This window comes from Polypterus senegalus, chromosome 14, assembly GCF_016835505.1.
Source record: "Polypterus senegalus isolate Bchr_013 chromosome 14, ASM1683550v1, whole genome shotgun sequence".
NCBI classification, from domain to species: domain Eukaryota; kingdom Metazoa; phylum Chordata; class Cladistia; order Polypteriformes; family Polypteridae; genus Polypterus; species Polypterus senegalus.
Window position 1 is genome coordinate 92,588,249 of NC_053167.1, and position 12,884 is coordinate 92,601,132.

Consider the following 12,884-nt stretch of genomic DNA (forward strand, 5'->3'; position numbering starts at 1 on the left):
TGTGATTAATTGGTGACAGTGAAATGGTCCAGTAAGATTGACCTTGGGTGTATGTGAGTGTGTTCTGTGATGAATTGGCTTGGCTCCTGGAGTGGGCCCACTGCTACTGAGGTAGACTCTAACTTCCTCTGATCCTAAGTTGGATAAACAAGTTCAGAAAATGGATGAATAGATAATATCAATATTACTTACACTACTTGTTCTCTGGTTTTCTCCTGTTCTCAGTCTGATAACAACACCTTTTTCCAATCTTATTGGCAACATGATTATGGTCCAATTTGCAAATCAAATGATCATAAAACATTATACCTCACTGTGTCTGTGATTGCTATTTTTATATTTGGTCAAGTCAGAAGTTTTCTTTCTTTTCAGTATTCAGGCGTGTATTTGAGGGGATAGTTGTTGTTGTTGTTAGTTATAATATTTATTTATTGAACTTTTACACAAAGCTAAATTTCCCTCTGTCCTCGGATCCACCATTTGCAAATTTCTTGTTGCCAAGTCTCCCTACTTCAGCCTTTGCCCTCCTTCACAATCTTCTTCCTTCCAGTCACCATGCCTATCCAGTTGAGTTGTCCACTGGCATGTTTCATTGAATGCATAATATCCTTTTTTATTGGTTAAGTTAGTTACAATAATAGATAGATAGATAGATAGATAGATAGATACTTTATTAATCCCAAGGGGAAATTCACAAATACTGTAAATAGATATATCAGTTACAACAGCTACCCTTTACTCAGGTTGATTTAAGTCTCCTAGGAATTTCCATGTTCATCAGATTGTTTACTCATGCCCTTGACATCACATCACCCTTATTAAAAGGACAACTGTCTGTATATCCTTGTGTCCATCTGGGGATATATCTCTGTTATATGTCATTTGCTATGGGACTTTAAAAACAGTGTTAATGTTTTAATGTGGCATCTGTTGGAATGAAAAATGCAATGCATCTTATTACTACATCCATCCATTTTCTAACCCGCTGAATCCGAATACAGGGTCACAGGGGGTCTGCTGGAGCCAATCCCAGCCAACACAGGGCACAAGGCTGGAACCAATCCTGGGCAGGGTGCCAACCCACCGCAGGACACACACAAACACACCAAGCACACACTAGGGCCAATTTAGAATCGCCAATCCACCTAACCTGCATGTCTTTGGGTTGTGGGAGGAAACCGGAGCGCCCGGAGGAAACCCACGCAGACACGGGGAGAACATGCAAACTCCACGCAGGGAGGACCCAGGAAGTGAACCTGGGTCTCCTAACGCGAAGCAGCAGCGCTACCACTGCGCCACCGTGCCGCCATCTTATTACTACATGCATTACAATATACATTCTTATAAACAATGCACTGCAAACACTAACACTGAATTTGCTGAGGTCTGCATTGATTACTAAGATTTCAACCCGTCTTGAGATGTGTAGCACAGCTAGTCTGTATATATAAAATGGCAAAACGTTCAGCGTCCAAAAGAGATGAACAAATGCAACAAGATGCACAAGGAAAGAGGGACACATGGGCTAGTGATCATAACAGACGGACTTACCATTGCGCCAGCTTTAATAGACAGGCGTTTCACTACACTAGTAAAAACATAATTTAGTTTTCTTGAATCTTAGTCATATATCAGTTCACAAAACACTTTACAATGCAAAATTCAATACAATATATTCATATGCATTTACTCGTATCTGAAAATTTCAGTGTGGTTTGTTTATTTGTGCTGGTTGTTCATGTCACCTCATTATGGTAATGGAACATTTGAATAATCTTTAAACTGCCGTAGCAATCTGTTGTAATGTATGAAGCTAATGTATTTTAAACTTCTAAAAGCACCTTCACTGCCTAACTACTATTCATTACAATATTGACATTTTAATGTTATTGCTTAAGATTGTATGCTGCATAATTTATTGCTTCTTAATTTACTGTATGTTACACAATCATTTACATGTATTTTGCACTACATGTATTCATTTCTATTTACTCTTGTATAATTTGGCCGTAATATTTTTTCTTCTCTTTGCTAAAATATCAAGTATAAATAAGATTTCCCATTTTGTTGCAGCAAATTGCTGAAATATTTCCAATTAGTGGCAATGCATGGTAAACACCATGTTGAAACATGTTCTATAATCATACTGTATTGTCACTGACCTTTACAGCAGGAGGAGAAAACAGGAGTCAAGAGCAGAAGCAGCGCTAAGTGAGCAGGGTGAAGCAGTATGAATACGCTGACCAGATAACCCAAATTTTAAGTCATTTGTAAATCTCCAACTTTTTCTGAAAAAAAAATCCCTGGATTTACATTCAAACCAACATCCAAATATGCAGTCCAGGTGTCACTCTCTTACATCTCTCTTACATGCGCGGCTTGCCAAGTAAAAAGCAACAATAAAAATAGTGGTGAAAATAAAAACCGCATTCATGTTTGTAACACAATACAATGTACAATAAAAAATAAGTATGCAGTTTAAAATCCAGTATACAATTCGCCAAAATTATTGCCCAACTGTTGCATAATGATGTGTTTCAATGTTTCGCATTTTAGTTGTTTCAGTAAAACTTTACGTTAACTTGCTTGCTTGTGGAGTTTTCACTTTTTTGTAGGCGCCGTACTGTGGAGGACCACACTTGTTTATGAATTCTGACGGATAATTCCAAAATTGGCTTAAAAAGCCTATTTTTTGTTCTTCCAATATAAATGCTATGACAATTAGGTCAAAGTTAAACTGTCGTATACCCACGACTGTTTGTTTGAAGAATATTAAAGTCAATCCCCCAAAAGTAATCAGGTCTTATTGTTAACTATTCAAACCAACGTAAAGTCAAGCTTCAAAGATCTCGTTATATTCATGTTTTATTTATTTCAAGTAATCAAACGTTCTCTGCATTTATTATTATCTTTTTGATAAAAAAAGTGCATTTTTACATAATCCTACTTATAGCTTTAATACCCAGTCAGTTTCAACTTGACATTTACAGTACTACAGTTCCCCAAGTTAAGATGAAATCTCGTGGGTTCTCGCGTAACTTCGTGATTATCAAACTTTCCCGTGAAGCATTGCATTTCCTCTTTCTAGCCAGCGCCTGAGAATGGGTACGTGTTGAAGTTGATGTTTGGCGAAAGGAATCGATATCCATCCTCTTATTGTATCGGAATCGCTACTGTGAAAGATTCGGAAATACATTCTGGATTATTAGGGTACACAGGCACGCGAATTGTAGTTTAGATTCGTTGAATTGTAGAATATTTAAACAGTAAAATAATTTAAGGGGTGAATGAAGTCACGGTCTTCCCAAGATGGCTGCCCGCATAGCGAAATAAGAATGGAAAAATAAAACGTATGAAAATAGCACAGAGATAATCTGTCTAGTTTTGCTGCTATTGCTTTATTTTTTAATTGGTAGTTTAAAAGGTTAGAAAACATTGCGATATGGCAGTTTGTGTATATTGCGAGTAGACGTTGATTTGATTTCACGTGTTGTCAGTCGTGCGGTTTTTAAAATGAGAAGTATTCATTTGGAACGCATTTACTTTTAGACCAAAGTGTAGGGGTGTACAAGAAAATGTTGAATGACTTGCGTTTATATAGATATACTTTGACGTTTGCGACCAGAGCTAAGCGATGTCGACTTCGACTTATTGATGAGGCCCAAATGCTACACGCTGCAGTGGTTTGTGATGTCTTGAAACGTTTGTCCAATAGACTATGTGCAGTGTATTAGAGGTATTAGTGTATTAGGGTAGTTTAATTTGTTACGTTTCTGTTCACAGTTTTTAGGTAATGTTGCAAAATTGTTAAAACAGAGATGCACAGAATCTTGACATCGTGCCCGAAGGAGTCTGACCTGTCTCGAGAGCTTGCATATTGTGATCTTTTTATTTAGCCAATAAAAGGTGTAATTTTGCTGGACTTCTCTTGTATCCATAAAGGCTACAGCTATGAACCTGAAATCCTTAAAATTGATTGTAGGAAGCTAGTGAAGCTTGATTCGTTTCTAGTAACTGGATTTTGTGGGTGATCCGCTTCGTCACACTGGCGATGGGGGTGGTAAGATATTCTCTTAGAAGTTTTTCTTTTTTGGGGGGGGGGAAATACTTGAATGTAACAAACCTTACTTGACATGCATTTTTTTTCTTGCCTTTTTTAAATATCTAAGTTGGGCGAGTAGCTATGATGAAACTTCTTTGCTGCTTTCCGATCAACGTGTGAGGAAAACAACCTTGGAGAACTGAGCACTCGTCCGCTCCACTAATCAATAAACCTGTAAGCCCTTTGTGTTAATTTAATGTATGCCTCCCACGTTCCCTTACCCAGGTATCTCAAGGGACAACTGGCATAAGCGCCGCAAGACCGGTGGTAAAAGGAAGCCCTACCACAAGAAGAGAAAGTATGAGCTGGGCCGACCTGCTGCAAACACCAAGGTAGGAATTATTCTGGAATTCTCAACATTTTGTGTTTCTTTTCATTGGGGTCTCCGTCCTCATTTTGAGCATGTTTATGAATACAAAATTGTATTAGTCGCATTATCTAGGGTGACTGTGTGCATAACACAATTTATGATATGATGAAAACTTGACCTTAGGCCGATTTGTTTTGATCGTTCTGGTCAAATTCCTTGATCGGTCGATGCTAGGCCTCGTCATAGTTACACTGATCATATTGCCAAGCACACAGCTCTCTTCATAAAAATCTTCACGTTGTCATATAAGTAAATAAAAAATGTTTAAGGATTTGTCTGGTCAAAATAAACTTTTCAGTGTTCCATTCCCAAAGGGCGTTTAATTTACATTGATTTCCGCTAGAAACAATCTAATAGATAGATACTTTAATAAAGCAAGTATTTAGAGCAATATGTCATGCTTTTTAGCATTGGATAGTGGTCCAAACATTTTGAAGGAAACTCTCAATTATTTTAATTTCTATTTATTCCAGGTTTAGCTGTTTGTTTATATGCCTGTTTGTAGCTCCCATTATTGCAGTTTGTTTCTAATATGTAAGTTACTTGTCATTGTTAGTACATGTGGAGTTCTATTTTGTAGATTGGACCTCGTCGAATTCATACAATCAGAGTCCGTGGTGGCAATAAGAAGTACCGTGCTCTGAGATTGGATGTCGGCAACTTTGCTTGGGGCTCAGAATGTAAGTTGATTTGGGAAATTGGGCTGAATAATTTAATTTAAGCTTGTTCCAGGTATTTTTGTCAATTAAGAGTTGTCGTGCTATGATGAAAATGCTTGCCTTAGGTGGGACAGCCTGGATTGTTATGGTCTTGGTTTGCTCACTTGTGTAAGGATTATCATAGTTACTCTGAGCACTTTATTTAACAAATAATATTCCAAAGTGATGTTGCTTCCAGTGCTATTCTAGGTACTTTGTTATGCGACTATGTGATATGGTCATTTTAAAAGAAAGTATCCCCTCTGGCATTAATATAGAATACCAGAAATACTCCCAAGATTACATAGTAGTGTTTTTCATCATTGCAGCACTGTTCCAAGTTATTTAAAATATTATTTCTTTTAAGAGTGAAACATTGGAGTATCGTCTAGTGTGTGGTCATAGTATTTTTCAAGCATTATAAACTTCGAATGTTAAGCTGTAAAATTGTTCAGTGTGCAGTCATGCTGCAGAGCAGGTGTCTTACATGCATACCATGATTTTACTGTAAGTGTAAGCATTTCATGCCACATCACAGATTTCGTCTGTTATACTGTTTCTTGGACAAAGAACCTACTTAGTTACAGAGCATTTAATATATATTATGACTACAAAGGAGACAACACTTGATTGTGGTGCCAGTGCTTCAGATGGTATTTCCATTGATGACGTAAAATAAGGCCATTTCAAACTTCTTAAGTCACACTTTATTAACTTCTCAAAAAAAGTTAGAGAATGTTAATGTAATAGACTAGGGTTCACATCCTGGTGTTCTCTGTGTGCATTTTACATGTTCTCCCCTTGTCTGCATGGCTTTTCTTTGTTTTCCTCTTATTGTCCAAAGACATGCATTTTAGGTGAATTGGCATTACTAAATTACCCTGTGTGTGTTCACCCTCAGCTACTAAAATTTGCCAGGCAAAAATCTTATACCGTAATAACTGCTGCAAAACCCTGCAATATATGTTGTTGTTAGCCTTTTTTTGTTGACTCTATTCCAAATTCTATCACCTGTGTGCAAACCCTTGCTTTTTATTCATGCCATTTAAAAAAATCCCTTTTTAAAATATTTTACTTTGAGTTTCCAGTTTCTTAACATTTTCTGCAGTAAGACTAGAATTATACAGTTATGATATTTGGTGTTTTTTAGATGAGTCCTATGTTTTCAACAATACTATGTTCATAATTAGTAATTGACTTTAATGTTTCTTTTTATGTTTCTTTTTTTGAATGTTTATTATTCAATATTATTCACAATCTGTTCTTATTTGAGTATATTTACACCAAATTGGCTGTAAATTAGATTGGAATATTTATATATTTATAAATTTAGGTTAAAAATACAGGTGCTATGTGAATTTTTGTACTGTATGTGGTGTGTGTTTGCTTTTAGTGTTTTTACTTTTTTGGTCATGGTATGTCTGTAAAGTTTGAAAACAGGTCTTTAAGTGCACAATGAGGTAATCAAACAGAAAGCAAGGTTGAGGGCACTTCCTCTTTCTGTCTGTAATGCACATAAGGAACCAAGGCAGCATCACTTGATTGCCCAGACATGTTTTTCACCCCAGTGTAGCAATTATTTGTATCTAGAAGCCAACAGACTTAATGTCTCTCTCCAGCCATCTCCCTTCTTTATAAATTAAGTCACTAAGAGTCTTTGGTTTACAGATAAAATGACAATTAATTGTTGAGCTATAATAATGTTTCTACATTATTTAGTGTGTGCCCTTACTCAAAGAATTTTACAAAAAAACACTAAAATGTATTTCAGTATTTATTGAGGAAAATACTAAGTTAATGAAACAAATTTAAAGTAAAGCACAAGCCATCTTTGGCTTGGTGAAAACTACCAGAAGTCTTTTAAAGTAAAAAAAAAAGTACAGTTGATAAGGTATGGTTGGTAAGTCTACAGTATCCAGCTCTCTTTTTCCTTTGCACATTGTGTAAGCAGACAAGCAACAGGTAGAAGGAAATAGCAGGTGCATTGGTTTACAGTATTGCAAAACATACTGGACATATTTTCTCGGGGGTCAGATAACACTCATCAGTAATTTGTACCAAAAGCCGTATACCTTCATCCATCCATTTCACTCCGTATCTGCTCAGTATCGAAATGTTGCAAGCAAGGATAAAAACGGCCGAAGTTTTTTGTGGGTGAATTATTCAGTGTTCACTTATTTATGTGGTAAACTGTATTATTAGACGTTTCATTTTGCTTGTAGCTGTGTAAAGCGACTGACTGTACTGCAAACTAGTGAATTTACGAAACTCTTACACTACTTGCTATGTCCTAGAGTGGTATAAAATACCTGCACACCTCACACTGACTAACAGACCAGATAAAGCATGTATGTATTATATGCAAACATATATAATTTGGAACCATTACAAAATATATAAATCATAATACAACATGTATAATGTATGTGTATTAATATTTGTGATTAGTGTAGTAATTTAGAGCTGTATTTGTACTGACATAAAATCATCAGAGAGAAATATTTAGATTGGCAGATTGATCACAGCTGGAAAGCAAAGCTTTGAACACTACAAGAGTGGAAACTCAAATATAAGTAGAGAAGATGTAAAAAAAAAAAATAGTAGAGGAAAATGTTGTTTGAGCTGTTTCTTTGAGGCACAGCTTTTCATGCAGTTGTTAAATTTTGAGAAGCAATCTGTTTCCTGCACTAATATATCACATTACTGTGCCAAAATATTCCAGATTTTAAACTGTAGAGAAAATATGTGCAGTATGTACATGACTATATAGTGCTGATCTTCAATTGTTAAGGTGTTCTGAGAACACAAGATATAATGGGAGAAGGTTAAGTAAGAGAACATAATGAGAGAGAGAGAACGCGAGTATTGTGTTTTGGGTCAAAGTAATTTATCTATTTAAGTCCATTTCTGGACTGCAGTATTGTATAGCATACAGGTATTTGAAGTTTTACAAATGCCAAAATTAGTGCAAGATTTTTGTTGTGTAAACAGCTTCGATTATAATCAAAAAATAATTGATCTGACAGTGCTAATTACTACACGTTCTCATGCTAGTTGATATCGGGAAGGCAAGATTTACACAATTCACGTGAAAATGAATTTTTACATGTCAGAATGCAGTACATGAGAAAATATCAGCAAAATTTAAGTGATGTCAGTTATCTTACTTGTGTACAATATTCTTGTTCTTGCCACCAGGAGGTGAAAGATAGCCCAAGTTTATAGTGTGCCAGAATTATTTGAATTTCATGACAGGAATTTCAAATTGTGTGTTTCAGCATATCTATCTTCACTGAAATTGAGAGCCGTATGAACTTTTATTATAAACTTAAATGTAGACAGAGTCTTTTGCTTGCAGAATCTACAGAAGTGCCAAGTTTTGTAATGTAAATATGAATGAAGTGTGTACCTACTACATTCTCCTTCCCATGTTTTGACCTTAATCCTGATGAAATGTCACAGTGGAAGTATGGCAATTTTTCTGTTTCCACATGTCTGCTTCATCTGCTAAAATTGGTGTCTAATTCTTCTCTGGCATAAAGAGTGACATTGCACACTGGCTATTTTCTCACAAAGAGAAATGTACATTTTGTTATGCAATTAATAAAATTGAGGATTACATCCTGCCTGAAGGGGCCTGAGTTGCCTCGAAAGCTTGCATACTGTAATCTTTGTAGTTAGCCAATAAAAGATATTTTGCTTGGCTTTTCTCTACATTCATAATGGCTAACATGGCACAACAACCTAGTACTACAGAGATACTATACTGTAATTCTTTCTCCCTGCCTTTGTTAGCTAGTATTTGTCAAAACCTGCTATAGCAGTATGTTGTTCCTCAGAAGTGTGAGACATTGTAGTGTGTTAGTAGTAGTATTCCCCTGGTTCATCTGATTGAAAACACATTCATAATTGTTCATTTTAATAGCTCTTCTTGCAGGAAACAAATGAAAACCATGCGAAAATTGTGGCATGAATTTTTTTCTCTTACGATATATTATAATACATACTTTCAGCTTGTCTGATTCTCTATAGCCTGTGGTTCGGCATCAGAAATGGAGAGGCAAGTATCCTGTCTTACCATTTTCTCATACTCTCTCTGGTGAGAGAGAGCCGTGTGTGCACATCATATATTCTTGCACGTTTAGACCACTTTGTGAGAAGGAATGAGATGTGATAAACATACTTAGGATAATGCGGTCCATATTAATACCTATGAGAGCATTGTTTAAGCTACATGTTCTATAAATGCACAAGGACATCTGTAACCATGGTGAAGGGGATAACACCTGCAACATCATTGTTATCGTAGTCAAAATTTTCCACTATCATTCTCCGTTCATGACTAACTCATAAGAACATCCTTTTCCTACACAAAATGCATATTGTATTCCAGTAATGCATATTTACAGTTTGGTATGTTAAATCTTTACTTTAGAATTTGTATCCTCCCTAGTAAAGACAAAACCAAGTTTGTACTTTAAAAGCAAGCTAAGGAGTTGTCTGGAAACCTTTTTTGATTTGCATCATGAAATATCTCATAAAAGAATGTTGTACCTGTAACCTGTTTTATTATATTTAAATAAAGATTTAAATGGGAAAATTCTCCCTGCCCATTTTCTTAACCTTGGCATTATTTCATTAAATAGTATTTCATTAAATGGTAAGGCAGGCATATTTGTGTTTGTGTGTGTGTGTGTGTATATATATGTTTGATTCTGATTATATTTGTATTATTTGTGATTTGAAATGAGGGAATGTTAAAGATGTTGTAATAATAAAATAAGGTAAGATAATTGTTTACTCTACCAGGCTGTACCCGTAAGACCAGAATCATTGATGTTGTGTACAATGCCTCCAACAATGAGCTTGTCAGAACGAAGACACTGGTGAAGAATTGTATTGTCCTGGTTGACAGCACTCCTTTCAGGCAGTGGTATGAGGCACACTATGCAACTCCCCTTGGCCGTAAGAAAGGGGCAAAGCTGGCAAGTGTTACCTTTTTATTGTTTTATGTGTCTTTTTGTTAACGTACAGTGGTAATACATTTTAAAAAGTTGTCAAGTATTTGGTCTTTCAGTGATGATAACTTGTCCAGTTCTGCTACTGATTTTTGGCGATGACATTTAACATTCTGAGAGAGGCCTTAATTGACTTGTCTTTTAAGATATATGTAATGTTTGAAAACATGAATCCTCTTACCTTTTAAGGTTTCACTATTTAAATGCATCTTTCTGGTGTGTTTTTGATTAGCTATTGAATTTTAATTGTTAAAATATTTTCTCTTTACTTATTAGTTCTTGGCATAGTATTATCTTTTACTGTAGAATGTATGAATGCACTTTTAGGTTTGCTATGTAAAATTACAGGCTTTAAATGTATTTTTTGTGCTATCTTTTATAGACTCCAGAGGAGGAAGAAATATTAAACAAGAAGAGATCCAAAAAGATTCAAAAGAAATATGAAGAGCGCAAGAAGAACAGTAAAATTAGTACTCTCCTAGAAGAGCAGTTCCAGCAGGGCAAGCTTCTAGGTAAATACAGCTTAGAATTTTCATAGTCTACCAAAAAATACAGCACATATTTTAATATCAAACCTGGGTCATAGTTCAGATACTTGCTGTGGTTATAACAAAATATTGTTACCACACCAGAGAGACTAATAGTATTGCCTTCTTATGATGATATCTATCCAGTTCTGCTACTGAATTTCAGGTGGTGACACCATCTTTTCTGAAGAAGGTATAACATGGGAAAACAAATTTCCCATTAGCATTGCAGATCTTACTTGATTTATTATTGATGGGGTAGGAGTAGGAAATATGGCCAAAAATCCATATCACAATTTAATTAAAAATTAAGTTTCAGTACATACCAATATAATGTATTTGTGTATACTTGTCATAGTAAAGTCTAGTTTTTAACATGCTCTGCCAATTCATTTTGGACAGTGTTGTACCACTTTATCAGTCAATGTGCTTGCTACTCAGGCTTGTTCAATAGTAGTAATCACCTCTTTAGGAACATACAGGTTTTTTCTCGATTCACTTACTGCCATGTAAACGCTGCACAAAGCAGTCTTCTTCCTTTCTGCCTTCCCGTTTGTTTCAGCTCACCAATCAGATTGAACCACACAACCCTCAGCGTAATATTCTTAAATGTGGGCTCACTTATTTCATGTAGTTCAGACAGTTGTTTAAGATGCAAATAGAACAGAAAACGACAGTACCTTCTTTCTTTTACATAGTCTCAATTGCTTTTAAGTATGTCTGTATTTTGTCCAATAATTCCTAGAATTCCAGTTAATCAACTAGTAAATCTCCTACTATTACAAGGGTAATACATTCTGAATAGCATAAGTAAACAGCCTACTGTTTAAAGTGACTGGAAGAGTTTAGTCTTCAGTTGCTTTGATTGCCTTGGTTAATATAACGTATAAACAAGTAAAATTTTCTTTCAGCTTGCATTGCTTCAAGACCCGGACAGTGTGGAAGAGCAGACGGCTACATTTTGGAAGGCAAGGAACTGGAGTTCTACCTAAGGAAAATAAAAGCAAAGAAAGGCAAATAAATGCACGTTGTTTGTTAATATCCCACTTGTCAATAAAAAAAAAAAAAAAACCCAGAATATTCTTCTTTTTTTTTTTTTTTTCCTGCCTTCTACTCCTCTGAGCATTTTGTTTAAAACAGGATTTGATGGCTTAATGGCATTTGTGGATGTGGTATTTCATGAACAATGTTAACAAAACCTGGTGAAGGGACTGATCTAACAAGTCTCTCAAACTGTTATCTGTTACGGGTATCTTAACACTGCTGACCTTATTAAGAATGACATACCAGTACAACTGTTGTTTGCTTTGAGTATGAAGGTTTGCATGTGTGACTCATCTTGAACTTGATTTAACAAAAGATCACTAGTTGATTTTTAATGAATGCTTATTTTCCTTTTATTTAAAAATCTCATTTTAAATTTTCTTGTCCATTTGTTCTTACATATTGTATTTCTTGGGTGGTTGGATACCAGAAGACTAACTTAAAATTCACCATTAAATTCAAAATAATTTACCATTCAAAATATAATTTATTGGAAATGTATGCAACATTCTCCAACTTGTTTAATTAATCCCGGCTTAGAGGAGAAGTAAGGTGGAGCTTGTGCACTGGACAGAAAGTATTAGACAGGCCTGGACTGGGTCTTAATCTATCCTGGGACTATCACACAGTAGTTCTGAAAGCTTTCTTTTGAAAAGATTTGTTGGCACTAAACTTGGAAGGAGGTGTGCATGATGCATTTTGAATAATGTTGCTAGTAGTGCTGTAGCAACTGTTTTAAAAAAAAAAAATTATATACTCAGCAAAAAAGAAATGTCCTCCGACTTCCAACTGTTTTTACTTTCAGTAAACTTAATGTTTAAATATTTGTATGAACACTAAAAGAGTCAACACCATAAGACATAAACTAAAATGTTTCACAATGTGTCCCTGAATGAAGGGAGGCTCAAAATCAAAAGTACCAGTCAGTATCTGGTGTGGCCACCAGCTGCTTGAAGTACTGCAGTGCATCTCCTCCTCATGGACTGGACCAGATTTGTCAGTTCTTGCTGTGAGATGTTACCCCACTCTTCCACCAAGGCACCTGCAAGTTCCTGGACATTTCTGGGGAATGGCCTAGCCCTCACCCTGCGATCCAACAGGTCCCAGACGTGCTCAATGGGATTG

At 35.7% G+C, this 12,884-nt stretch overlaps 1 protein-coding gene and 3 non-coding genes across 4 annotated transcripts; all 4 read left to right on the plus strand.

Annotated features, from left to right (window-relative positions):
* Positions 1-3,081: 3,081 nt before the first annotated feature.
* Positions 3,082-11,793, plus strand: rps8a (ribosomal protein S8a). The gene is made up of 6 exons (XM_039734790.1): positions 3,082-3,105; positions 4,328-4,434; positions 5,053-5,152; positions 9,980-10,155; positions 10,571-10,700; positions 11,627-11,793. Exons 1-6 carry the CDS (start codon positions 3,102-3,104, stop codon positions 11,734-11,736), a joined length of 627 nt encoding a protein of 208 aa, XP_039590724.1. The 5' UTR covers positions 3,082-3,101; the 3' UTR covers positions 11,737-11,793.
* On the plus strand, positions 4,175-4,252 carry LOC120515305. Its single transcript, XR_005630634.1, has one exon. It is a non-coding gene; the product is annotated as a small nucleolar RNA SNORD55/SNORD39 (small nucleolar RNA).
* Positions 4,568-4,673, plus strand: LOC120515307. The gene has a single exon (XR_005630636.1). It is a non-coding gene; the product is annotated as a small nucleolar RNA SNORD46 (small nucleolar RNA).
* LOC120515306 lies at positions 10,242-10,309 on the plus strand. Its single transcript, XR_005630635.1, has one exon. It is a non-coding gene; the product is annotated as a small nucleolar RNA SNORD38 (small nucleolar RNA).
* Positions 11,794-12,884: the final 1,091 nt, after the last annotated feature.

Coding starts and splice junctions, on each gene's coding strand:
- rps8a (XM_039734790.1), top strand. Junction 5,153..9,979: donor CTTTGCTTGGGGCTCAGAAT/GTAAGTTGATTT, acceptor TTACTCTACCAG/GCTGTACCCGTAAGACCAGA. Junction 10,701..11,626: donor CCAGCAGGGCAAGCTTCTAG/GTAAATACAGCT, acceptor ATTTTCTTTCAG/CTTGCATTGCTTCAAGACCC.